At 45.5% G+C, this 25,847-nt stretch overlaps 5 protein-coding genes across 7 annotated transcripts; all 5 read left to right on the forward strand.

The window, feature by feature from the left end:
- The first annotated feature begins 717 nt into the window (after positions 1-717).
- Positions 718-4,980, forward strand: LOC125013714 (oocyte zinc finger protein XlCOF6-like). 2 transcript variants are annotated; one of them, XM_047594600.1, is made up of 6 exons: positions 718-1,013; positions 1,217-1,391; positions 1,479-1,780; positions 1,868-1,937; positions 2,558-3,320; positions 3,428-4,980. In XM_047594600.1, the coding sequence occupies exons 1-6, from the start codon at positions 894-896 to the stop codon at positions 4,212-4,214; spliced, it is 2,217 nt and encodes a 738-aa protein (XP_047450556.1). In that variant the 5' UTR covers positions 718-893; the 3' UTR covers positions 4,215-4,980. The 2 variants fall into 2 exon arrangements, with proteins under 2 accessions (XP_047450556.1, XP_047450557.1); XM_047594601.1 differs by having other exon boundaries at positions 1,217-1,382.
- rnf168 (ring finger protein 168) lies at positions 4,734-8,739 on the forward strand. 2 transcript variants are annotated; one of them, XM_047594616.1, is made up of 8 exons: positions 4,734-4,995; positions 5,617-5,815; positions 6,563-6,761; positions 6,911-6,981; positions 7,069-7,224; positions 7,540-7,592; positions 7,677-7,752; positions 7,825-8,739. In XM_047594616.1, the coding sequence occupies exons 2-8, from the start codon at positions 5,675-5,677 to the stop codon at positions 8,437-8,439; spliced, it is 1,311 nt and encodes a 436-aa protein (XP_047450572.1). In that variant the 5' UTR covers positions 4,734-4,995; positions 5,617-5,674; the 3' UTR covers positions 8,440-8,739. The 2 variants fall into 2 exon arrangements, with proteins under 2 accessions (XP_047450572.1, XP_047450571.1); XM_047594615.1 differs by having other exon boundaries at positions 4,734-4,980.
- A 2,630-nt stretch (positions 8,740-11,369) lies between these two features.
- On the forward strand, positions 11,370-12,230 carry LOC125013743 (transmembrane 4 L6 family member 1-like). Its single transcript, XM_047594642.1, has 2 exons — positions 11,370-11,444; positions 11,988-12,230. The coding sequence occupies exons 1-2, from the start codon at positions 11,370-11,372 to the stop codon at positions 12,228-12,230; spliced, it is 318 nt and encodes a 105-aa protein (XP_047450598.1).
- A 24-nt stretch (positions 12,231-12,254) lies between these two features.
- LOC125013224 (transmembrane 4 L6 family member 5) lies at positions 12,255-13,130 on the forward strand. The gene is made up of 5 exons (XM_047593690.1): positions 12,255-12,260; positions 12,351-12,419; positions 12,483-12,637; positions 12,715-12,907; positions 13,009-13,130. Exons 1-5 carry the CDS (start codon positions 12,255-12,257, stop codon positions 13,027-13,029), a joined length of 444 nt encoding a protein of 147 aa, XP_047449646.1. The 3' UTR covers positions 13,030-13,130.
- Positions 13,131-15,454: 2,324 nt separating this feature from the next.
- Positions 15,455-24,179, forward strand: spint2 (serine peptidase inhibitor, Kunitz type, 2). Its single transcript, XM_047594650.1, has 9 exons — positions 15,455-15,974; positions 18,802-18,972; positions 20,708-20,731; positions 20,817-20,978; positions 21,134-21,199; positions 22,003-22,167; positions 22,556-22,600; positions 22,981-23,089; positions 23,169-24,179. The coding sequence occupies exons 1-9, from the start codon at positions 15,554-15,556 to the stop codon at positions 23,254-23,256; spliced, it is 1,251 nt and encodes a 416-aa protein (XP_047450606.1). The 5' UTR covers positions 15,455-15,553; the 3' UTR covers positions 23,257-24,179.
- The last annotated feature ends 1,668 nt before the right edge of the window (positions 24,180-25,847 follow it).

The raw sequence follows: 25,847 nt of genomic DNA on the forward strand, positions 1-25,847 counted from the left end.
GTCCCACACACTTATGTTACGACAATACACACCAACACACACACACAGGTAACTTTGTTATTACAGTCACACATGCACTCCTCGCCCACACATAAACACACAAGCGCACACACTACTCTCTGAGACTGGTTGCTATGGCAACATAATGCAGTCATTATAATGCAGTGATTATACAGTGGGTTTGGTTCCCATGTTGACAGAGACAGTACCCTCGCAGTAGCCCCTCGTTGCCCTTTCAAAATTTCTCAGCGGGAATTTTCTAGTTAAATTAATAATAACATCATTATTATTATCAGGTGAAGAAAATAAAGAGATGTCAAAGTTATCTGTAATATTTTAATAATAAATATACTTGTTATTATTTTCATCGTTGCTGTTATTATTCATTATTTACTGTATTGTTGGTGTTTGCTGGTCGGAGTGTAGAACTACAGATGGTCGGTGTAGTTACACTCGGTGGCCACTGGGGGGCGCTGGAGACTGAGGTAAACACAGCTCCGTGACTGAAGAGGCGATTGAGCTTTAAAGCATTTTAAAGAATTTAAAACATTTTAAGTAAGTAGACGCTGGGATTTTTAAATTAGGGCATTTTACATGTTGACAGACTTTGGCAATAACATTTATAGGCCCGTTAATGGAGAAAATAAGACATTTATTTCGTCCACCCAATAGGACCCGGATGCTAAGTGACCCGGATGTACACCGAGTCTCTCTGGGCGCCATGTTGGTTCTAGGGTCCCGGATGTAAACAGAGCCAGGGACTCGTCCTGAACGGGTTATTGTTAAACCGTCTTCGACTCTGGGACCGGGAACGACACCGGGCCGAACAGAGCCGAACTGGGACGAGCCAAGAAGACACCGGGCCGAACAGAGACAGACTAGGAGACTAAGACATGGAGGCGATCCAAACTTTCTCCTCCCAGGCGGAGTTGATCATGGAGGTGGCGCTGGAGTCCGCCGAGTGTGTCCTGCAGGAGCTGAGACAGGACGGGACGGAGAGCGAGGACAGCCGGGTAAGACACGGGGGGGACAGACAGCTGGGTGAGGGACAGGAGGGGACAGACAGTGACGGGTCTCCGTCTCCAGTCTGATCAGCGGTGACAACGTCCCAGCGTGTCCCGGGACATAAACACATGTTTAGAGACAGTCTGTGGACACATATTAGGGACAGTCTGTGGACACATGTTTAGAGACAGTCTGTGGACATTTTCTGCAGGTCTTGGCTGTGTTGCGTTCAATGTCCAGAGAAGCTCTTCGTAAAATCTGCAGTGTGTTCAGAGAGCTGTTCATGAAGCTGGAGACAGAAAACCAAGCTCTGAAAGACAAAGTGAGACGACTGGAGTCTCCGAGGGACCGGAGGAACCCTGAGAAGAACCAGTCCAGTGAGTCAGGTGGTCTAGATTAGACTGGATTGGACTGAGGCCAGGTTACATTCGGTCTGTGGGTTGAACTGGTTTAGTGTCTCCATCTTGTTTCAGGCCAACGCTGCTCATCTCAGGACGTCCAACCATCCGGCGACGCCCCGTCCCCTCTGTTTGTCATCGGCTCCGTCTCAGCTCCGGTACGGGTACCGGCCCCAGCTCTGGTACCGGTACCGGCCCCAGCTCTGGTACCGGTACCGAGCAGCAGGAGCAGCTGGGCCCTGCAGCAGAGACCAGGTCCATCTGACGTCCACGAGGACCTGCTTCTAGAAACAGACCCTCAATCAGCGGACGTGTCCATGGCATCACTTCCTGTGGTCATTGATCACGTCCACAGTGAAGACACGACGTCTCCTCCTGTAAGAGACTCCAGACCTGAGTGAGATCACACCAGTTACACAAAGAGCAGCTGTGACATGTTGTGTTGTGATGTTTCTGTTTTCCAGGCAGCAGAGATGGAGGTGGAATCTGTAGAAGAGAAAACTCTCAATCAGAAGTTTCCTGAGAGTCAAACATGTGAGACGTTACTTTTACTTATTGGTCCCATGATGTTTAGTCCCGATGTTTTCGACCACATTACAGACACTTCGTTACTTAGTCTCCGTTTCTACTTTAGTACAAAGTGCTGACTTCAAACTATAGATCAGTTTTAAACTGTGGTGCTAGACCAAGTAAAACTAGACTCATTAAGAATTTACACCAAACTTTTTCCTGAATATTGTTGTGATGTTGATGCACAGGAGAAACGGTGAAAAGCAAAACGCCAACAAGTGGAACATGAAAAATGGTTTTAGTCTGTGAGTCATGTGAGGTTGAGCTGAAAAGAACGAAAACAAGGTGAACAGTTTTTAACAGGAAGTAGAAAGAGAAAACCAGAAGAGTCAGACTATAGGACCATCAGACTTAAAACCTGGTTCAGGAGCTGATTCATTTCAATAAGTTAATGAGTTGATTAATTGATGATTGAAACATAAGACTTTACTGTGGTTAACGTTTACACACAATTCACTGACGCTGCTCAGATTCTGACTGTTTACGAGACATAACAATAACTTATCAGTACGAGCGCTAACGGATTATCTGCCTAGTGATTTACAGTCACATATAACGTTTGACTCGTGTTTTACTGTGTGCAGTGGATGAGGAGGAGCAGAAGGAGGTGGAGAGGAGGAGGAGGAGGGAGCAGTACAAGGACAAGAGGTTCTTCTGTGAACTGTGTAACAAAGGTTTCCACCAGAAACATCAGCTGATGAAACACGTGTCCTGCCACCTGAAGCCGTTCCCCTGTACGTCCTGCGATAAAGGTTTCTACCGAGCCCAGACGCTGCAGAAGCACCAGCTGACCCACCAGCTGAAGGCGGCGCAGGAGAACGACCCGGACAAGCTGCTGCGCTGCGACCAGTGCGACAGGAAGTTCAGACTCCTGCGCCAGCTCCGCGTCCACCAGGCGTCGCACCGGCTGGAGAAGACGCCGCTGAAGTGCCACGCCTGCGACCGCACCTTCACCTCCACCGGCGCCCTGCGCTACCACGAGGTGTCCCACGCTAAGATCAAGCCCTTCATGTGCGACGTGTGTGGGAAGAGTTTTACCAGGAAGAAGAACCTGCGAGAGCACCAGACTGTGCACACGGGCGCGCGGCCGTACGCCTGCCAGACCTGCACCAAGACCTTCTCCACCGCCAGCAACCTGCGCGTCCACAAGAGGTCGCACTCTGACGAGCGGCCGTTCAAGTGCAGCGAGTGCGACAAGGCCTTCAAATGTAAGATGGGTCTGCTGCAGCACCGCGTGGTCCACTCCGGGGAAAAACCCTTCACCTGCCAGACCTGCGGCCTCCGCTTCGGACTCAAGTACAACTTCCAGAGACACCAGCGACTCCACAACGGAGAGAAACCCTTCAGGTACTGGCCCACAGCGTCAGTCTGTGTGATCAGATCAGTCAGAATCTGTCTGATCAGATCTCATCAATCGTCCAGTGTCTTTAACCGTGTGTTGTCCGTCCCCTCAGGTGTGATAAATGCGGCGAGGGCTTCTCTGGGACCTGGGCCCTGAAGACCCACATGTTGGTCCACGGCGTGGAGAAGCCGTTTATGTGCGACCTGTGTGGGAAGACGTTTTTCTACAATTGTCAGCTGCAGAAGCACCAACAGCTGGTCCACAGCGGTGGCGCCGGCCGGGGGAAGTCTGAGGCGACGGGCCGATGGAGGTCGAGCGGAGTCAAAGCGTTCGGCTGTAAATTCTGTCCGAAGACGTTCAGCAGCAGCAGCACCTTGAGGACTCATGAGAAGAGCCACACCCACAACAAAGACTTCACCTGTGACACATGCGGAAAGTCCTTCCACCTGAGACACCTGTACCTGTACCACCTGCGGCAGCACAGCGGCGACCGGCCTCACGTCTGCACCGTCTGTCAGAAAGGTTTCCTGCTGACGTCGCAGCTGAAGCAGCACGAGCTGCTGCACACGGGAGTCAAACCTCACCGCTGTGAGCAGTGCGGCAAAGAGTTCAGGACGCCCCAGAACTACCACCGCCACCTGCTGGTCCACACCGGGGAGAAACCCTACCAGTGCTCCGTGTGCAGCAGGAAGTTCAGGCAGTCCAACCAGCTCAAGTCCCACATGCAGATCCACACGGGCATCAAGCTGTACTCCTGCCACCGCTGCCAGCACGGCTTCTCCGACTCCAGGCAGCTCAAGAAACACCGCTGTGGTGGAGACGCCGCTCAGAACCCGGAGTCCAAGCGCAGGAAACAGAGGGACGGGTTCCCCTGGACTGATGAGTTCACCAGTTCATGATAACCACCCTGGTCATCACTAATAGAATGAAAACTTTAATAACCAGCTCAGTCTCAGCTCTGGACTCACGTATTCACATAGTTTATGTTCGTTCATTTCAAACCTGAAAACTTTCCCTGAAGAGGCAAAAAAGGTGCAGCTGCAAGTCTGCAATTCAAAGCTGTAAATAAATAAAATCATGACTGTGACAACTACTGATCTACTGATGTTTAAATCTGAAATATCATTTTTATTTCTTAATAAAATATGAGCTCTGTAAATAGGTTCTTATTCATGAATAAAATAGAAACTCTATGAATAGATTTTTATTTATGAATAAAATAAAATGTTTTCTTGACGTCACTGCGACAACACAGAGCTGGGAGCGGAGTATTGGTCATAGTGAGAATCAAGTGATTTCTGAGGCGATATTACATGAACCACTGGGTGGCAGTAATAAGTAAGAAGCTTTGCGGCGTCTCCTGTGCCGGAAACAAAGAAGAAGTAACGTCACTGCGGCGCGGTGTGGAGGGCGCATGCGCACTGTACCAACAGTTTGTTTCTCGCGGGTATTCGGTGTCGGCGCTAGCTAACCTCCAACAAAAAAGTTATTTTTTCTCCGTTAAAACGCTGCTATTCGCCGATAAAAAAGTTGTTATTCTCCGGTAAAGATGCGCTAAACATGAAGGTCCGGTTGAGGATGTGAACGGACGAGGGTTCATAGCAGTTACGTGTTAGCTCGTAGCTACCAGCTAACGGTTAGCATCAAACGTCCAAGAGTTCAGGGGTGAGTGACGTCCAGGTCTGTTGTGTTTTTGTTTGTTAAAATGCTGAGACTTTAGTTCGGGAAACATGTATATTACAAACATTATCATTGTTGCCATTACATGTATTATACAGCGGGTAGTTAGCAGCTAACTTTAGCAGCCGGCAGGTATTTAATGGCTGGACCTTGACGGACTTTCAAACGGGTTAAATGAAGTTTAATTATCAGTTGATCACGAAGGACTTTGATTTAAACGAAGCTGCTGATCCACGACGAATCATTTAGGTTCATAAATAAATCAAATAAAAATGATACACTAGTTATTTTCATAAAGTCTTAGTCACAGGAGGCAGCAGATTAGTTCTGGTTTAAACATTAACTCAGTCCAATAATGTTTTAAAGTAACGCTGCCAGTGTTCAGAATGTGCAGCTCCCTGATGTCTTCAACATGTCCCTGAGCAAACTGTCCCTCCACCGGGATCAAGGTCTAAAGACGCCTGGTCCCCATGCAGGTTTCACATGGTCCCAAACCCTCCACCCTCCGATCCTTCATGTAGCATCAGGTCCTGCTGCTGGACATATGTCAACACCAGTGTCTCACCAGGGGAAAGTTAATGTCTCCTGGTTTCATTGTGTCTCATGTGCTTCTCTGGTCAGAAACAAATTCTGCTGAGACTGTTCCTGGAGGAGCAGGAGGAGGAGGAGGAGGAGGAGGATGGCACCTGTGTCAGACATGGAGGTGAAAGTCGAGGGGAGGAGAGAGGGAGCTCTGTCCCGGGAGGATTGTCTCTGTCCCGTCTGTCTGGAGATATTCATGGAGCCAGTTACACTTCCCTGTAAACACACCTTCTGCAAGGTAACACACTGCTAACCGCTAACACACCGCTAACCGCTAACACACACCTGCAAGGTAACACACCGCTAACCGCTAACACACCGCTAACCGCTAACACACACCTGCAAGGTAACACACACCTGCAAGGTAACACACCTTCTGACACTGTTTATTTAGACAAGAAACAATAGTTTATTTGAAAGAATGTACAAAAAATTAACAACACTCACAAATAAAATATAGAATAATAATGCATCAGTTCTGTAAATACCCAAAGGAGGAGGAGGTGGAGGAGGAGGTGATGGAGGAGGTGTTGTTAATCCAGGCTGGTGTTTTGGGATGAAAGAGCTAAAGTGGATGAGAGGGTTGATGTTAGTTTAGCCAACATCCTCCACACAGCTCAACGCTGGTCTCAGTGCTCCTCATGGAGCCAGTCTGGGACCTGGTCCCTGCTAGTGGACCCAGTCTGGGACCTGGTCTCTGACCTGGTCCCTGCTAGTGGACCCAGTCTGGGACCTGGTCTCTGACCTGGTCCCTGCTAGTGGACCCAGTCTGGGACCTGGTCCCTGAGCTGGTCCCTGCTAGTGGACCCAGTCTGGGACCTGGTCCCTGAGCTGGTCCCTGAGCTGGCCCCTGAGCTGGCCCCTGAGCTGGTCCCTGAGCTGGTCCCTGACCTGGTCCCTGACCTGGTCCCTGACCTGATCCCTGAGCTGGTCCCTGACCTGGTCCCTGAGCTGGTCTCTGACCTGGTCTCTGTGGTCCCCCTAGGGCTGCTTCCTGGAGTCCGTGGATAAAGCCACCTTGTGCTGCCCCATGTGCAGGAGGAGAGTTTCTACCTGGGCCAGACTCAACACCAGGAACAAGTCTCTGGTGAACCAGCACCTCTGGGGACAGATCCAGACCTGGTTCCCTCAGCAGTGTCAGAGACGCCTTAGTGGACACGAGGACGGGGGCGAGGACGACTCAGGTATCTATGAAGTTAGCATTAGCTCCTGCTGTGGATGTTTCCAGATGTTGTAGCTTAACATGTAGCTTAGAGTGCAACACTGTCCATATCTCTGTCCATTTGTGTCCCTCTGTGGCTTGTGTCCTCTAACCCTGTCCCTCTGTGTCCAGCCCTGGTGTGTGTCCCCAGGGTCAGTTGTCCTGGAGAGCTGCGTCAGGAATATGAGGACGAGTTGATCAGAGTGAGTCATGGCTAATAATTAACCCCCCAGCTCCCGGGAGGGTGGAGGTTTGGGGGGAGAACTCATACATACATGTGTTCATGTCAGGTGACGGAGGAGAGGAGAGTCCTGGAGGAGGAGGAGACGAAGGCCAGTGAGGAGTTAATCCAGAGGATGCTGGCTGAGGAGGAGCAGCTCCTACAGGAGGAGGCGAGGAGGAGGGAGGAGGACGAACATCTGGCTCTGACACTTAGTCACCAGCTGGTTAGTGTTGATTATTACAGATGAACCTTTATAGAGAGTCAGTACGTGGTTCTGGTTCTAGATCTGGTTCTGGTTCTAGATCTGGTTCTGGTTCTTATTGTTAAAGTTGGTCTTTCCTGCACGTTTCACACCAGATTTTATCGTTGAGACAATTAGTTTTGTTCCTGTAGAAATAAACTGAATGTTTCACTGAAAACAGACTCATTAGACCCGGAGGACGTGGACATGGGGGGCGTCCTCCATGGGTCTCTGTCTTATCACATGCAGCAGACATTGGGACTAGTTTCTTTTCTTTTGTCCTCTTGTCTTCTGCAGAACTGTCCCCCGGTCCCTCCAGTCAAGAAGAAGGAGGTGGGACAGATTGAGAAGTAGGTCAACTTCATTCCTCTGGAAACAGAGACACATGTGTCCAGACATTGACCTCTGACCCTCAGTGTTACCATGTGTCACAGGTTCCTGTGTCCTCGTCCATCTCAGAGCTCCGCCCCCAGACTCCAGAGCTCCGCCCCCAGACTCCTGTCCAATAAGGTTGGTCTGAAGACATTAATGTCTGAAGGTTTGACATGAAGAGGAGACAGTGATGATGTCTTCATGTTTCAGGAGAACATTGTCCTCTCTGAGACGGGCGTCCACCCAGGACCTGGACCTGAGGAGTCCCACCCAGGACCTGGACCTGGACCTGGACCTGGACCTGGACCTGGACCTGAGGAGTCCCACCCAGGACCTGGACCTGGACTTGGACCTGAGGAGGAGTTGAGGAGTCAGCTGATCTCACATGGAGGCCACAAGAGAAAGTGGTCTGAGCTGGAGGCAGGAGGCTGTCTCCTTCCAGCCGCCGCCTCCTCCTTCTCCTCCTCCTCCTCCTCGGAGGGAGGCGTCCTGGTTGCTGACTGGGAGTTGGAGCTTCAGGGCCGGAGGCAGCAGGAAGAGGAGGACCGAAGACTGGCTCTGCTCCTCCAGAAGGAACTGGATGAGGAGGAGAAACTAAGAGCTACTGACAGAAGAAAGGGATCTGCAGACGCTTACCTCCTCCGCAAAGGACAGAAGGAGGAGGACACGGGCTCCAGGAAGACCTCCAGGAAGACTGCTAGGACCTCCTCCTCCTCCTCCTCCTCCTCCTCCTCGCCAGCTACAAAGACCACTAAGGCCTCCCCCTTCAGTAGAGGGAGGAAACAAACTACTCTGACTGAGATGTTCTCCAGCCTCAACAACTGACGTCTGACGAGAGCTCGTCTCTGACTGATCGTTGGTTTTATTATTTTGTGTCAGAGTGAGACGTCGCCTCTGTCACCTCCTCTCTGTGACTTCCAGCTCAGACTGATCAGTTCCTGTTTACAGCTGGAAATCATGTGACCAGCGTCATGTGACCAGCGTCATGTGAGACAACATGTCTAACATGTCTGTACCATTTTTCTTCTGTGATTGAAGTTTTATAAGAAATAAAAATAGACAGTTGATTTTGTTGTTTTGCTTTATTAAAGGACACGTCCATGTCTCACAGCTTGTCCACTCTGATACCGTGTCTCAGGTCTATGTCTCATGTGTCAAAGATCTGTCTCAGCATGTGTATTCATTAAAAAGACATTTAAAATGTTCTGGAGGGTAGATCTGATTTCCTGTGGTGGATTAGATCTTTAAAGCCATGAAAAACTTAAAAATACACTTTCCCTGCTCTTTGAAACATTTATGGAGGTTTAATCATTCGTTTTTTAAGTGGGATGAGCTATTTAAACATTTTGAATAGGTTTGTAGTTCAACATTTTGTGGAAATATTTGCTAGAAGGGAATTCTTGACTATTGAAGGTACAGAATATGAACAGTACGTACAGGTTAATAAGGTTTGTTTAAAATAACCTATTTGAATTGAATTGAAATTGAACAGTCGTCTGAGACGAGTCCAAAGAGGAAGTGATGGACACGTCCCTTGGGTTTAGGTAAAGCTCTGTGTGTAAGTTCCTCAGGTTTAGATGTGTTGACCTGAGAGCGTAAAGCTCATGTTTGTGTTTTATTCTGTTATTTCCACATATCTCGTCCTTCCAGTTTGTTCCCGCCCTGTTTATTTTCACGTCTTCAGTCCTTTACTGGTCTGTCCGGTCTCAGAACCAGCTCCTTCTGCTGTGACACTCAGGGTTTTTCCCACATCTTTGATACGTTGGTATTTTTACCTCTTTCTCTTTGAGAAGGATTTTGAGTTTTCTTGTTCCTGTCTCTAGACATTTTTTAAATATTTTGGATAAACCATGACCTGGATGAGGTTAACACACTGAGGACCTTCACAGACAAGAGCCAACAAAGTTGTTTCTTTTAAATAATAATAATAATAATAATAATTAAACTGGCACAAAGGCACAAACTTACTCATCACCTGATTTAAGATGGAATTCAATCTTCTTCATGATGCGATGTCTTTATGATCATCAATAGCATCTGTAGCATCAGTATTATCAATAGCATGTATCACTAGCATCATTACTGGACATGTTCCCGTTCGCTGTGTGGACGACTGAGGTTCTGAACCAATGTCATCAGCTGCAAGTCACAATCACAAAAAAGTCTTCATCCCTGATCCACCACACGAATAAGGCTGCAACAGGTTTTAATGATGAGATGCAGCGGATGTTATTTACGTCCTGGCTACAGAAACGTAGAGAATGATACATGATATACATCACATGAGATATATCATATTATATATATTTATTATATAGAGACTGTATATACTATGGACAAACCCATCGCGACGTCACCCGTTGGATTCTGAATCTCGAAAATGAAGCCCGTACTGGGCGGAGCCTGTGTCCGCCATGTTGGATGAGCTTTACTCCGCCCACACTGGGATGCTCCAAATATGGACGTGGGGGTCGTGTTGGGGTGGAACCAAAGCGGCCTGAACATTGAAACCCGGCTACTCAACTCTGCGCTACCGGGTTAGCTCGGGCTGCTAAGCTAGGCTAATCACTATCCCAGGTGCTAGCAGCCGGCTAACACGGTGGCCTCGCTCCCGGTTTGATGCCGTGTGTCCCGACTGAAATATAATATATTAAATACAGTTATGATTTAGAGATTAATGTCTTTAATTAAAAAACAGTTCTATCACAAGTTATGGGTCACATTTCAGTTAATTATACTGCAAGCAAATACTAATACATACAAATAAATCTTTTTTCATAATCAAAAATAACAAAGTCAAAATCATCAAAACATCAAAGTCACTTTTAAAGTGTTCATAGTCCAGTTCTTCATGTCGTGTAGAACATCTGGATCAGCTGGAGAAAACTTTACACAGACAAATAGTCATGTAAAATAATGTGTTATATGCACAGAATTTGTACGTGTACAAGACGTTTCCTACTTTACGTGGTTTAATATTTCCCAAACCGACACTTTATTTTAAAGTATTAATAATTATTATTTACATAATTTACGGCCTGGCCAAAGCTAATTCATTAGCTGGCTAACTAACTAACCAGACAAACTAACCAACCAACTAACAAACTAATCAACCAACCAACTAACAAACTAACCAACCAACCAACCAACCAACCAACCAACCACCTAACAAACTAACCAACCAACTAATCAACCAACCAACTAACTAACTAACTAACCAGACAACCAACCAACCAACTAACAAACTAACCAAATAACCAACCAACTAACAAACTAACCAACCAACTAACAAACTAATCAACCAACCAACTAACAAACTAACCAAATAACCAACAAACTAATAAACTAACCAACCAACCAACCAACCAACCAACTAACAAACTAACCAACCAACTAATCAACAAACCAACTAACTAACTAACTAACCAGACAACCAACCAACCAACTAACAAACTAACCAAATAACCAACCAACTAACAAACTAACCAACCAACTAATCAACCAACCAACTAACTAACTAACTAACCAGACAACCAACCAACCAACTAACAAACTAACCAAATAACCAACCAACTAACAAACCAACCAACCAACCAGAGGAAAAACAGAGATTATTACAGAATAAAAACAGGAAACAGAAGGAAAACCAAACATCAGGGTCACAGAAATTAGGTTAAATCCCACATGAGACAGATCTGGAGTGTGACTGTTTCAATGTGACTCAGTCCCAGGAGGAGTCATGTCCTCATGTCCTCATGTCCTCATGTCCTAAAAAAGTCTTTCTTCCTCAGACCGAGTCTAAACAGGAGGACAGTCTGCAGCTCTACAGGGTGAGTCCACTCACGTTCCTCCGTCACAAACGTCTAATGTCTAACGTTCCATTGTTCTAATGCTGAAATGTTCTAATGTTCTAATTTTCAAATATTCTAACGTTCTAATATTCCAGTGTTCTAACGTTCCAATGTTCTAATGCTGAAATGTTCTAACGTTCCAATGTTCTAATGCTGAAATGTTTTAATGTTCTGATTTTCAAATATTCTAACGTTCTAACGTTCTAACATTCCAGTGTTCTAACGTTCTAACGTTCTAATGTTCTAACATTCGAGTGTTCTAACGTTCTAACATTCTAACGTTCTAACGTTCCAGTGTTCTAATGCTGAAATGTTATAATGTTCTAACTTTCCAATGTTCTAATGCTGAAATGTTGTAATGTTCCAATTCTGAAATGTTCTGATGCTCTAACGCTGAAATGTTCTGACGTTTTAACGTTCTAACATTCCAGTGATCTAATGCTGAAATGTTCTGACGTTCTCATGATTGATTGATTGATGCTTTTATGATTGTCAGTGGTAACCGTGTTGTCATGGCAACAGATGTGCGTGTCGAGCTGTCTCCAGTGTGTTGGCGTGTCTCTTGTTCCCATGGCAACAGTGTGCATGCTGTCCAACCTGCTGTTGCTGCTTCCCGAGTTCAGCATCCACTTCCTGTTGGAGGGTCACGTGACCAGAGAGGCCACCTGGGCCACCGGCCTCTGGGGGTCGGGCTTCCTGGTACGGTCCTCATGTCCTCATGTCCCCATGTCCTCATGTCCTCATGTCCTCATGTGTGTCCAGTAGTCAGGCTCATCAGTTTTTCTTTGAATGCATGTCAGTCCAATGTCAGATTTATCTCATGACTACAACTCCCATGTCCCACCTGTCTTCATGTCCCACTGAGACACGTTGGTCTGGTTCTAGGTTCTGATTGGAGCGCGAGCGTTTGTCCACTGCAGCAGGACCAGAGGACACTGGGAGTTCAGGAGACAGGTGAGACCACGTTTGTCATGAGGTGTTGTCTCAGGTACTAAAGGTGTCTCTGTCTCTGTCCAGATGTTGTCTCAGGTGCTGTACTCTGTCCTCTGTGTCCTCGCTGCTGGTAGCTGCTGTCTTGTCAGTTTGACCGGCCTGTCTCAGGGTCCACTGTGTCTCTACAACACCTCCTCAGGTCCAACGTGGGGTGTCCCGCTGCAGCCCATCCCAGACCGGTGAGACAGCGGGACAGACGTGAATGAATTAGTCCATATGTGGTCCTGCTAACTGCCCTGTCCCTGTGTGTCCTCAGCCATTCTGGGTACCTGTCCAACAGGACTCTGTGGTCTGGGGTGTGTCTGGTTCCCCGGTCTGTGGTCCAGTGGAACGTAGTTCTGTTCAGTGTGATGGGGGGCGCTAGTGGGCTGCAGACCGTCCTCTGTGGACTCAACATCCTCAACGCCGTCCTCGGCCTGATCCTGGGTCAGGGCTTCTGCCACAAAAAGGTGTGCTGGGGGGACAGGACACAACAAAATGTCCTCAGATGTCTTAAAATGTCCTAAAATGTCTCAGAGAGTCTGTTGATACGAACGTTTGTGTTTTTCAGGAACTTCCAGTTTCAGTCTGATCGTCAAGACCCAGAGACAAAGTCTTCATCATCATCATCATTATTATTATTATTATTATTATTATTATGTGTTTTTAAATGACACTTAATTAAACTGTGATGCTTAAATTATGAATAAAATAGTGAAAGTTTAGTTGTTGTTGTCGTTTACATGAATAAACCAGTAATCAAATAACAATAAGAATTATTAACAGATATAAAATGAAAATAACGACGACGTCTTCATCTTCTGATTCTTTGTGATCTCTGGATCAGAGAGTTAGAATCTGGGCGGAGTTTATTTATTAGCATGCTAACAAATGGTAAGGGTGGACCTCCAATGGTTAAAGAGCTGCTTAGCATTAGGATGCTAACACATGCTAAGGATGGACCTCCAAAGGTTAAAGGGCTGCTTAGCATTAGGATGCTAACACATGCTAAGGGTGGACCTCCAAAGGTTAAAGGGCTGCTTAGCATTAGGATGCTAACACATGCTATTGATGGGGCTGCTCCTCTGGTCCAGTGAATCCTTTCCTTACTAGTATCTGGTTGTGAACAGAGCTAAGCCAGTTTTTTCATGGACATAATAAAGAGAAGACACAGCATCAACTGCTCCAGTGTGAGAAACGTCGTCATCTTGGACCGATCTCAACTCAGCCTCCAGCTACTGTGCTACTGAAGAACTGGACCAGAACTCTGTGCAAACAGGAGGACACAAGGAATTAGTTTTCACAAGTACGACTTAACATCTTTATAGTTGTATTTAGTCGATTCATTAGTTACCATCCTGTAATAACCTGTTAAATCATGGTTGGCTAATTAAGGCTAACTCGTGTTTAGTGCTAGTTCTAAAACTTTATAAATGGTCTATATCACAGATGTAGATCACAGCTGACATCATGAATGCCGTTGTAGAAATAAGCCTCGTGTGACACTAAAGTGTAAAGTGTCTTGAGACAATTTGTTTTGTTATTTAGTACGTAAATAAAATTTAAATGAACTGAACCGACTAGTGTTTTATACACAGACAGAACGACTGTGCCCATCTCTAACTAGTAAAATATTTCTCATGTCCACCTACATGTATAGTGTAACATTGTGTTTGTGTTGGTTCACAGTAAATATGCTATGCTATGCTATGCTATGCTATGCTACATGACACAGGTGCAGCAGGGTTCACTTTGGAGCTTCTGTTGAATTCAGTCAGAGTCTCAGGATGCTTTTCTAATTATAATGAATTCTACAAGTATATTTCATAATTTTTTATGTGTATGTGTTTTGGGGAGGATGACACTGTGTCCCTGTCTGCAGTGGACATGTCCTCTGTCCTCTGATGACATTTCAGCTTCTAGGCACAGAGGATGTTTTCTTGCTCAGGGACATTGAGGAGACACTGTTCCATCGATAACCATCATTCAGACCTGTTGTTATTGGTTGTGTCCTTGTCCCTTAAATCAAGGCTTCACCACATTATCAAACCACGTCTGTGACATCACAGAGTGGCAGGAAAAGAAATATGCTGTTCAAAACTGTCCTCTTTCAATAGTTCAATGGGCTCAAACCCTTTCACCAAGTAATAGATAAGTTAGATACGATTATTAGGTTAAATAAAATAAATAAGACTGATTAGATCAGATAATATAAGTGAATGGAGCTGATGACCGGTCCAAGATGGCGGCGACATTGCTCATCAGCTCTATAGACATATATACATATATATGTATTTATGGTCAGCTCCTACAGGTCAACGCGGTGTCTACTCTTTATTATGTCTGTGTGTAGATGACTTCACACCAGGAGGCTGAGGAACACAAGCGTTGACCCTCCAACCATGTGCAGACAGACACAGTCAAGAGATGAACCACTTCCTCCAAATATCCGAAGGTCGACGGAGTGTGAGTCCAAACGCAACAGGTCTCAGACAGATCCCACTGCAACAGGTGAATATCCTGACACATCAGCTGCGTCCTGCATTCAGAGGAGGCGCTGCAGAGTAGATCAGGATGGTCGATGTGAATGATTGTACCTCAGAGCTGCTGGCACAGGACGGAAGGACAGGAGGACAGGAGGACAGGAGGACAGGAGGACGTCCTAACGACAGAGATCAAGAGACAAACAGAAGACAGACAGAAAGACGTGTTACACCCTGACCTTGAGTGCAACACATAAGCTCCGCCTCCTTCCTCTACTCCCTGTCTTTGAGAAAGAGGATGATGATGATGATGATGAAGGAGCCCGTGGTCACATGATTTTATGTTTGATCTGCAGGACCTCAGCCACTAATTAATCACTAGTGAATTTCATTCATACATATTATGCATTTCCAAAGAGACATAAAGTGGACTATTCTTTAGAAGAACCCGGTCCTAGTTCTAGTCCTGGTCCATGACTGCAGTTGGTCGGGTGGGCGTGGCCACAGTGACCTCACCTGGAGCTCAGGTAAATATATGTGCGCCATTCGAGACTCACCACATGCGGAAGTGAGCTCTTCCTGTTCCTGAGACTCAGCGAAGCTTTGGAAACTTTTACCCGGTTCAAGAAAACAATGTTCGGCTTCCAGCTGCTCGTTCTGTCGCTGCTGATCGGCTCCGGTTCCGTCCTCGGCTGCCAGTGGGACCAGTCCGTCGAGGAGGACCAGGGCCTGGACCTGGCCACTCTGGACTCCGGCGCGCTCCGGTTCTCGGAGGTGTCGGACCCGGAGAGCTGCCGGGAGGCGTGCTGCAAGGATCCGGGCTGTGACCTGGCCCTGGTCGGGCTCCCGGCCGATGGGGGGCCGCAGTGTCTGCTGGTGAGCTGTAAGAGCCAGGACCGGGACGTGTGCGACCTCCAGCCCAGCTCGCAGTTCAAGGTTTACCGCAAGATGGAGAGCAAACAGGCCCGCGACCAGGAGCCCGAGGACGGCGGCAGGGTGCGCGTCTCCCCGCTGCTCGGTTCCTGGGAGCCCCGGACCAACGAAACCAACAACAGTAAGAACGATGATGGATTGTTGGTCAGAGAAGTTTGAGGGGAACCAAGTTCAGTTTATTGTTCAGGTTATTTACTTCAGTGATTGGTCGTTTATTTAATGTTTAGGTCTGAATCAGCTGATCACTCTGATGAGGAAGATGAACAGTTTATTAATCAACAGCTGAACCCGCTGGTCTGTGAAGTTTGTTATTGTGAAACATGATGAAGAGGAATGTTGTTGGTTCAGATCCCTGACCCTGAGTCATGGTAGAGGTTGTCATGGTGACCGGTCTTTCTTCCTTATACTCCTCCTCGTCCTGTTCTGTGCAACCTTTAGTTCAGATCTGTTGATTATGACGTTGTTTGTTTGTTTGCTACCAGCGTCTTCACCTCCTGTGGCTGTGGATCAGTTTCTGTTAGTGAATCTAAACTTCCTGCTCGTCCACCAGCTCAAACACTAAGGAAGTTGTTCTGTTTACTACGTGCTGCTGGAGTCTGGACCTTTCTAACATTGCGTCCTGGTAGCAGGTGAAACATGTTTCCTACTCTGAGCTGAGGCAGTAAATGCAGCCTCCACCCTGATCTCAGTGTCTCTGGCTCCGCCCCTCAGGTGTCATGTTCTCAGGAAAAGCTGCAAAAACCAGAGCGACCGGTCTGACCTGAAACACTGAAAACAGCCAGAGACTGAAGCCTTCCCTCTCCCACGGCAACATTTACACAGTCAACACGAGACTCAACCACTGGCCTGGGTTCAGTTCAGACTAAACGTTCACACCAGGTCCAGGTTCCAGGTGTGAACTCTGATCTGGCCTCTAGACTAAGGGGCCTATTTCAGAAAGAGGGTTCAACAAGTCTGAGTCTAAGCCTGAGCTCTGGTTTGACCCTGAGACAGGAAACTCTGAGTGTTTGGTTTCAGAACATGTGATTTATCTTCATCATCATCAGTGGAGCTCCGATCTGATCAATCACCACGGCAACGATGGACAGAAGGCGGCCGCTATTATCTCGTTCTAATGCTCCTACGGCGAGCAGGAAAAAATAAACCAATGCAATAAGAATATAAACATTCATTTAAACAGTTCACATCATTTACCCAGAATCCCGTGGAATCGCTCTCACTGGTTTGTGTCCAGGGAAATCACACAAAAATACCCAAGAGGTTTTAAAGCCAGACGCACCTTCCTCCCTGACTGTTGTCTTGATGGTGTATTATAAAGAAAACTGCCACTGGCAAAGAAACCAAGTACAGTGTATAGTATAGTATAGTATAGTATAGTATAGTATAGTATAGTATAGTATAGTATAGTATGTGTATAGTATAGTATAGTATAGTATACTATAGTATAGTATAGTATAGTATAGTATGTGTATAGTATAGTATAGTATACTATAGTATAGTATAGTATAGTATAGTATAGTATACTATAGTATAGTATAGTATAGTATAGTATGTGTATAGTATAGTATAGTATAGTATAGTATAGTATAGTATAGTATAGTAGAGTATAGTATAGTAGAGTATAGTATAGTATAGTATACTATAGTATACTATAGTATAGTATAGTATAGTATAGTATAGTATGTGTATAGTATAGTATAGTATAGTATAGTATAGTATAGTATGTGTATAGTATAGTATAGTATGTGTATAGTATAGTATAGTATAGTATAGTATAGTATGTGTATAGTATAGTATAGTATACTATAGTATAGTATAGTATGTGTATAGTATAGTATAGTATAGTATGTGTATAGTATAGTATAGTATAGTATAGTATAGTATAGTATAGTATGTATAGTATAGTATAGTATGATGTTATAGTATAGTATAGTATAGTATTGTATAGTATAGTAGTAGTATAGTAGTGTATAGTATAGATTTATAGTATAGTATAGTATAGTATAGTATGTGTATAGTATAGTATAGTATACTATAGTATAGTAGTGTATAGTATAGTTATATAGTGATAGTATAGTATAGTAGGTATGTATAGTAAGTATAGTATGTAGATATATTATACTATATATATATACTATAGTATACTATACTATAGTATACTATACTATAGTATAGTATGTGTTGACACAGATGAGGCTGTGAATGGAAATGATGAAACAATAACGTTGGAGGAGAAATAAAATTGTCCTCTCCGCCGTATATTTAATTCGCGACGACCTCAAACTGACGGGATCTTCCTCAAATGGACACGTTTTAGCTCTTTCCTCTGTAGGTGAAGGAGAGAATGAATGAATTCAGGAACTCAAACCCTGTTAGGGGGTGGAGCCGGAGAGAAACCCGGTTACCATGGTAACGGAGGGAGCCCGCTCTCCCCGGGTTGATTAACCTCCTTTGTGAAACAGAAAAGTCAGAGTTGCCTCTGTTCAGGGTTAACGAGGTTAACGAGGTTAACGGGGTTCGACTTCCGTCTGAGCGGAGCCGCGGTGTGAACCCCGACCTCTGACTGGTTATGTTAAAGATGAATATTGATTATGTGAAGAGTTGAAGATGAATATTGATTATGTGAAGATAGATGAAGTTGAAGATGAATATTGATTATGTGAAGAGTTAAAGATGAATATTGATTATGTGAAGGGTTAAAGATGAATATTGATTATGTGAAGGGTTAAAGATGAATATTGATTATGTGAAGAGTTAAAGATGAATATTGATTATGTGAAGAGTTAAAGATGAATATTGATTATGTGAAGGGTTAAAGATGAATATTGATTATGTGAAGACTAAAAGATGAATATTGATTATGTGAAGGGTTAAAGATGAATATTGATTATGTGAAGGGTTAAAGATGAATATTGATTATGTGATCACTGTGTGTTTCCTGCTCTCAGTTCGCTGTCGTCTGCCGATGAAGGTCGGTTCATGTCGAGCAGCGTTTCCCAAGTTCTTCTACAACGTGACGAGTCAGAGCTGCAGCGTCTTCATTTACGGCGGCTGCGAATCCAACGGAAACAACTTTGACTCTCAGCAGGAGTGTGAGGACACCTGCAGCGGAGTCACAGGTAAAACCAGCACCAGACCAATCAGGGCTCTAACGAACCAACCGCTCATTAACGAGTTAATTCATCAACTGCTAATTGAGAGCGGGAGACATCAGCAGAGGACATGTCCTCAGTGCGTCGTCCCCCTGAGTCCAGCTCTGACTATAAGCTTCGTCTAAAAGGAAAGTCTGGGTCCTGAGGGGGTCCGCCTGGACCCAGACTGGAGAGGAGCCTCTGCCCCGGTTCTACTGTAGAACCTGTAGGAACCAGTAGACCTGCACTTTGAGATGGTTACATATACGATATATTGGAGCTTTAGCTTGGATTTAAAGGGGACGTGAGACACCAAACACAGTTATGACCATTTAAAGGTCTCATACTAAAAGATATATAAGTTTTAAGACTGACGGCCAAAGGCTTCGTTTCTCCGTTAAAACGCCTCCGGAGGACGTGACGCTGGACGTGACGCTGGACGTGGTCGGATCTAAGCAGAGCTTCACAATGTGAACAGAAGAAATGGGAGCAAGAGTCCAAAAATATGAGCAGGAACTTTATCGACAACAACAGAAATAAACGGATCATTCATCAGCTGATCAAAAGTTTCAAGCCTGTTCTCACAGGACCAGTTTTACCTGAGACCCCCCAGTGATGGTCTGTGTTGTGTTTCATGTCCCCTTTAAATCCACATTCATGTGTTTTAATGTGTGTTTTAATGTGTGTTAATGTGTGTTAATGTGTTTTAATGTGTGTTAATGTGTGTTAATGTGTTTTAATGTGTGTGTCCAGGTTCAGTTCTCTGATGAGTCGACTCCAGCTCTCCAGCTCTCCTGCGTCAATCTCGATGCTCCTCAGTCTGACGGCGCCCATCGCTGTAACTCCTCCCCCCCCATGACCACTCCCCTCAGTAACTCCTCCCCCCCACCATGAACTCCTCCCCCCGCCAGTAACTCCCCCCCCACCAGTAACTCCTCCCCCCACCAGTAACTCCTCCCCCCACCAGTGACCACTCCTCCCACCAGTGACCACTCCCCCCACCAGTAACTCCTCCCCCCACCAGTGACCACTCCCTCCCATCAGTGACCCCTCCCCATCAGTAACTCCTCCCCCCCACCAGTAACCATCCTCCCCCATACTCCTCTCCCCCCCAGTGACCTCCTCCCTCCCATCAGTGACCCCTCCTCCTCAGTCTCCCTTCCCCTCCCCAGTCCCCTCCCCTGTCCTCCTGTCCCTCTGTCTCCCTGCCCTCCTGTCCCCCTGTCCCTCTGTCTCCCTGTCCTCCTGTCTCCCTGTCCTCCTGTCTCCCTGTCCTTATGTCCCTCTGTCCCCTGTCCCCTGTCTCCTGTCCCCTGTCCCTCTGTCTCCCTGCCCTCCTGTCCCCCTGTCCCTCTGTCTCCCTGTCCTCCTGTCTCCCTGTCCTCCTGTCTCCCTGTCCTTATGTCCCTCTGTCCCCCTGTCCTCCTGTCTCCCTGTCCCCCTGTCCCTCTGTCTCCCTGTCCTCCTGTCTCCCTGTCCTTATGTCCCCCTGTCCCCCTGTCCTCCTGTCTCCCTGTCCCCCTGTCCCTCTGTCTCCCTGTCCTCCTGTCCTCCTGTCACTCTGTCCTCCTGTCTCCCTGTCCTCCTGTCCCCCTGTCCCCCTGTCCTCCTGTCTCCCTGTCCTCCTGTCCTTATGTCCCTCTGTCCTCCTGTCCTACATCTCTAACATTTTAAGCTTGAACTCTTGGATCATGATTAAAACAGTTTCTCTTTGTCTCTGCAGAAATGTCCGAGGAGGAATATGCTGGTATGTGACTTTAACTTGATCAGAGCAGCTGATGGCTCATGTTTCATACATTCAGTAGATAAATAAAGACGTGTCGTCCAATCAGAGCGCTGTGGGGCGGAGCCTGAGGCCGGTCCCTGCAGAGCGGCGCTGAAGCACTGGTTCTACAACTCAGAGACGGGCAGCTGCCAATCATTCCTGTACGGAGGCTGCAGAGGAAACAAGAACAACTACATCACTGAGGAGCACTGCAAAAACACCTGTGCAGGTGAGTATCTATACCTGTCTACACCTGTGCAGGTGAGTATCTATACCTGTCTACACCTGTGCAGGTGAGTATCTATACCTGTCTACACCTGTGCAGGTGAGTATCTAACCCTGTATTGTCCTGTCTGAGTCTGAAGCGTGTTGTCTCTTTTCCAGGTGTCTCTGTGCTTCCGTCCTCTAAGAAGCCTTCTGATGACGACAGCGTCTCTGCTCAGTACAAAGGTAAAGACCCGCTGGTGTTGTGGTGGTAGAGACCTGAGTATCATGAAGCAGGATTAATTCTTATGGAGCTACGTTACCATGGTAACTTACTCTGAACAGTTAACCTGCTTCAGGTCAGGGTAACTTTCAGGATCTATCTGAATCCCATAAGAGGCTCCGCCCACCGGCCAATCAGCTGTTCAGGAAAGAATCGCGTGTCCTTTCATTGAGACCTGATTGAGATCGGAGCCCAAATCACTAGAACAGCGTTACGGCCTGAACGCATCTTCAGGAGATAATCACACAAAGAAGAGGATGTTTTAGCTCAAACTCAGCTCAGAATCAGGATCATTTCATTCAGGACAACAACCTGATGTGTTGATGTGATGTCACAGCTTTATTGTCGCCCAGGTAACATGATAGAAGGATGTTTTATCTTTTTACTCCAGAGGGGTCACATCTGATTCATCTCTGCTGCTTCATGGCTTCATTAAATCTAAACTAACTGAGCCATTGATGTGTAATTTGACTTTTTGAGTGAGATTTAAGGAGCAAAGACTGATTCTCCTTCATATCTGAGGAGAATCAGTGTGGATCAGCCTCATGGTTGTGATGGTTCTGCTGCCTTGGAACCCACAACAACACAAACCTGGTTCAGTAAGTGAGCTGATAACCAGCGTCGTGATTCCACTGATCCAGATCGTCATTGCTGTGGTTCAGCTGGATGAGTTGGAGGAACCCTGGTTAAGTTAAACTACTTCCTGATGGTGGCGCCAGGTATTGAAGAACCTAATTAACCCCAGCACTTGTCCTCTTCCTGCCAGCTGACTGTCTGGTGGCCCCTGACTCTGGACCCTGTCGAGCTGCCTTCACCATGTACTACTACGACCCAAACAGCGCCACCTGTCAGAGCTTCATCTATGGTGGCTGCCGTGGCAACAGGAACCAGTACGGCAGCAAGGACGAGTGTATGAACCACTGCAGCTCTGGTAACGAGATTAATTAACAATTCATTACTTAATGGATTAGTAACTCGTTAATAACTCATTAAGAACCTGATTAGTAACTCGTTAATAACTCATTAAGAACCTGATTAGTAACTCGTTAATAACTCATTAAGAACCTGATTAGTAACTCGTTAATAACTCATTAAGAACCTGATTAGTAACTCGTTAATAACTCATTAAGAACCTGATTAGTAACTCGTTAATAACTCATTAAGAACCTGATTAGTAACTCATTAATAACTCATTAAGAACCTGATTAGTAACTCATTAATAACATGATTAGTAACTCGTTAATAACTCATTAAGAACCTGATTAGTAACTCGTTAGTAACTCATTAATAACTCATTCATGTCTGTGCTTGTGTTCCAGGTCAGTTTGAAGGTCGAGATAAGACCAAGAACCGCTGGACGGCAGGTGAGTCAGGACGTCATTTATTATTATTATTATTATTAATGTTATTGTACATTTTCCAGTGGCCTGGTTTATTTTATTGATTTATTTATTCGTGAAGAACTAAAAGACTGAATGAGAACAAGTGAAGCATCAGAGAGTGAATGAAACTAGTTTATAACCAGAGACCAACAGAATCTCCTCATGTTCATCATTCCTCTGGTTTTGACTCCGATGGTCCTGGTTCTGGTCCTGGTTCTGTCCAGACCCTGGTTCTGGTTCTGGTTCTTGGTTCAGGACTGACTTGATTTCTGCTGAACCAGAACTGTCCAGAATTCTGATCCGTCCTCCATCCACCCCGACCTCCTCCCTCAGTCTCTAAACATGTCGATCTTCATCCTCAGCTTTCTTCCTCTTCCTCACGCTGGCGTCCATCTCTGCTCTGCTGCTGCTGACCCTCGTCATCGTCACGCTCAGACGCCATCGCCTGAACCACCGCCACCGCCCCACCGGGTAAGTACAGCTGCACCGTTCATCCTGGTGGTGGAGCTGCACTGAATAATTCATTCATTCATCCTCCGTCTGTCTGCAGTGACAAGCAGGAGCTGCTTCCAGAGCCAGATGAACAGTCGTCTCTTGACTCTGTGTCGCTGCCCGACAGCCCCCCCCCAAAGGCCTGATGGGAAACCGGCGTCTGGGGGTCTGGGGGGGGGGGGGGGGGGGGGGGGGGGGGGGGCAGTCCGTCCATCTCTGAACTGATGGTCGTGACTCAGCTGATTCACTACAAATAAACACAGTCTCAGGAAGATGAAGAGGTTCAGTTCTGGGTGGATCTGGTTTCTCTGAGATGTTTAAAAAACTTTACATTATTTTCTTTGTAGCATAGTTTAGCTTAGCATGAAGTCTGAAGGCCGCTAGACTGACTCTGTCACCCCCTCTCATGTCATAGCACGTGATTTAATCATGATATTATGTTATATTATATTATATTATATTATATTATGATCTTTTCTAGTACAGAACCTGGTCTTGGATTTTTTGCTTCGGCTGAGTAGAAAAAAAACATTTAAAGGTGACATTTGTTTGAGGGTTAGTTATGAATCAGGCTGATGGGTCCAGATCAGAAGCAGGAGAAGAAGAGGCGCCGGTGACAGATCAGCTTTTAATCCTTTTAATCTGTTTCTGGTAGATTTGAGGTTTTGGTTGAGTCGATGAAGTCAAGCGTGCAGATTGTGTCTGGATCATTTATTGTGACATTTTAATCAGTCAGTTTTAATTATTAAACTAAGCTGAAACTGGAAGCAGAGTCTGTTTAAATAAAATGAAAATCAATCAGAATAAATCCTGATGTTTAGGTTTAAAACTAAACGTGACCCGTGAGCGCCACCTGCAGGCCGAGACTAAACTCTGGATCACTTTAATTATTTCTTGATTGATTATTGATGAAGGATTGTTGAGCAGTGATCGTTAATCTCTGCTGTCATTTTGCTTTTTATCTTAGACTTAATGTTTCTGTTCATTGTCAATAAAGTGATATTTTACACTGATTTATTATTGTAACCTGTTTTCCTAAAAATTAAAAATAATGATTCTATGAACTCTTGATGTTGTCTGGTTCTTGATATGGATAAAACACTCACTAATTTACTTCTGTTCATTAAAATGTTCCAAATGATTGAATTTAAAATGTAAAACGTTTTCAGAGTCTTCATAGTTTCTATCTCCATCCATCCGTCTGAACCTCTCTGAGCCATAACTGGGCTTAAATACTTCTATTCACACAACCTTAACATTTGACACAGTCTCAAATATTATCATAAAAATCTTTTTTGTGTGTTTCAAAAGGCGTGGCTGCATCAGATGCAAGCAAGTACAAAATATATTTATAACTAACAAAACTAAATTCTTGACCATTTCAATGTGTCAGTTCTCAAAATTGTTGGTATCAAAGTGAACAATAACAAAGAATGTGTTCAATCCTGAACAAAAAGTACATAAACCACCACATCATCAAATTAGTATTTAGTCTTCCTGAGCTCTAATCGTGGCTCCATGTTCCCCAGAAAGGACCATGTGGGTTTGGAGAACGAGCTGAATGTGTGATGACAGACAGTGACATCATGCATCAAAGCCTGATGCTGCCTCCACCATGTCTGACAGTAGCTACTGTCCATGCTGGAGATGATGCTTGGCCTGGCCTTCTGCGTAGCAGAACATTAGCAGGAGGAAGATAAAGCTGGAAACTGGACTCATCTGACCACAGAATCTTCTTCCAGGTCCTGACTGTCCAGTCCTTGTGTTCTTGGGGCTAAGCTCCGTCTCTCATTGATCAGGGGCTTCTTCACAGCCTTGTAGGACCTTAAGCCATGATCTAAACGTCCACCACGTACAGTGAGGCTGGAACACTGGACACCAGTTTGGTTTGACCACTGCTGCTGGAGCTCCTGTGATGTCATTGGCTGGTTTTCTGCACATGTGGATCAGGATGAGGTCATTGGTTGCCGTAGAAACCCTTGGATGCCCAGATGTTGGTTTGTCTTCCAGCTGTTGTTTCGTCTGTATTTCTGCAGAGTGGATCCAGCTGATGAAGGATGAATCTGTACTTCCTGGTGATCTGGAGGCAGCTGGGCCTTCCTGGCTGAGAACCTGGATCTTCAGGTGTTTTTCCTGCATTAGGTTCCTTGTTTTCGACATTTTGGTCTAGAACTTTCTGATGTACTGGCTTTATATAATGGGTGTTTTAGGATTTGTTTAGTATTTTGTCTGTGACTGCACGAAAAGAAACTGCACTTGAAAACCTAAGAATGATTCTTAATCAATGGTGTCTGGATTAGGTGCTGGTACTACGGCCCCACCAGAGGGCACTGCTGTGCAGGGGAGGATTATCAGCTTTTATAAATTTCCTAGTGTCAAAAATGTTTACATGCATAAATTAATAAATAACAAACTTTGTCCCCAATCAGTTCTTGCTAGCTTGGCTAACAACATAGCTAGTTCACGTTTCATTCATTCATTACATTAAGGACTTAACCACTTGAGTAGAAGTTGAAGATCAAAGGTTTGGGAGCACAATGACCTGAAGATTTAATCATTTCTCAAGACAGAAAAGATAAAACTAGGTCATTCAACCAGGAGTGGTTTAAGTGGAAAACTCAACCAGGGAGCTCGTCAAAAAGCCGCTTGGTGAGTCTAATTTATTTTAATCTAAATGAAATTGATAATGCAGTTTACATATTGTTTGTTTCATAGTGGAATTTGTGTAATGCATAAC

Source organism: Mugil cephalus, chromosome 9 (assembly GCF_022458985.1).
Source record: "Mugil cephalus isolate CIBA_MC_2020 chromosome 9, CIBA_Mcephalus_1.1, whole genome shotgun sequence".
In the NCBI taxonomy this organism is placed as follows: domain Eukaryota; kingdom Metazoa; phylum Chordata; class Actinopteri; order Mugiliformes; family Mugilidae; genus Mugil; species Mugil cephalus.

Coding starts and splice junctions, on each gene's coding strand:
- LOC125013743 (XM_047594642.1), top strand. CDS start 11,370: ATGTCCTCATGTCCTAAAAAAGTCTTTCTTCCTCAGACCGAGTCTAAA. Junction 11,445..11,987: donor ACAGTCTGCAGCTCTACAGG/GTGAGTCCACTC, acceptor TCATGGCAACAG/ATGTGCGTGTCGAGCTGTCT.
- rnf168 (XM_047594616.1), top strand. CDS start 5,675: ATGGCACCTGTGTCAGACATGGAGGTGAAAGTCGAGGGGAGGAGAGAG. Junction 5,816..6,562: donor GTAAACACACCTTCTGCAAG/GTAACACACTGC, acceptor TGGTCCCCCTAG/GGCTGCTTCCTGGAGTCCGT. Junction 7,225..7,539: donor TGACACTTAGTCACCAGCTG/GTTAGTGTTGAT, acceptor TGTCTTCTGCAG/AACTGTCCCCCGGTCCCTCC.
- LOC125013224 (XM_047593690.1), top strand. Junction 12,420..12,482: donor ACTGGGAGTTCAGGAGACAG/GTGAGACCACGT, acceptor GTCTCTGTCCAG/ATGTTGTCTCAGGTGCTGTA. Junction 12,908..13,008: donor AGGGCTTCTGCCACAAAAAG/GTGTGCTGGGGG, acceptor TGTGTTTTTCAG/GAACTTCCAGTTTCAGTCTG.
- spint2 (XM_047594650.1), top strand. CDS start 15,554: ATGTTCGGCTTCCAGCTGCTCGTTCTGTCGCTGCTGATCGGCTCCGGT. Junction 20,979..21,133: donor CTGCAAAAACACCTGTGCAG/GTGAGTATCTAT, acceptor TCTCTTTTCCAG/GTGTCTCTGTGCTTCCGTCC. Junction 22,168..22,555: donor TATGAACCACTGCAGCTCTG/GTAACGAGATTA, acceptor CTTGTGTTCCAG/GTCAGTTTGAAGGTCGAGAT.
- LOC125013714 (XM_047594600.1), top strand. CDS start 894: ATGGAGGCGATCCAAACTTTCTCCTCCCAGGCGGAGTTGATCATGGAG. Junction 1,014..1,216: donor CGGAGAGCGAGGACAGCCGG/GTAAGACACGGG, acceptor CATTTTCTGCAG/GTCTTGGCTGTGTTGCGTTC. Junction 1,781..1,867: donor AAGACACGACGTCTCCTCCT/GTAAGAGACTCC, acceptor TCTGTTTTCCAG/GCAGCAGAGATGGAGGTGGA.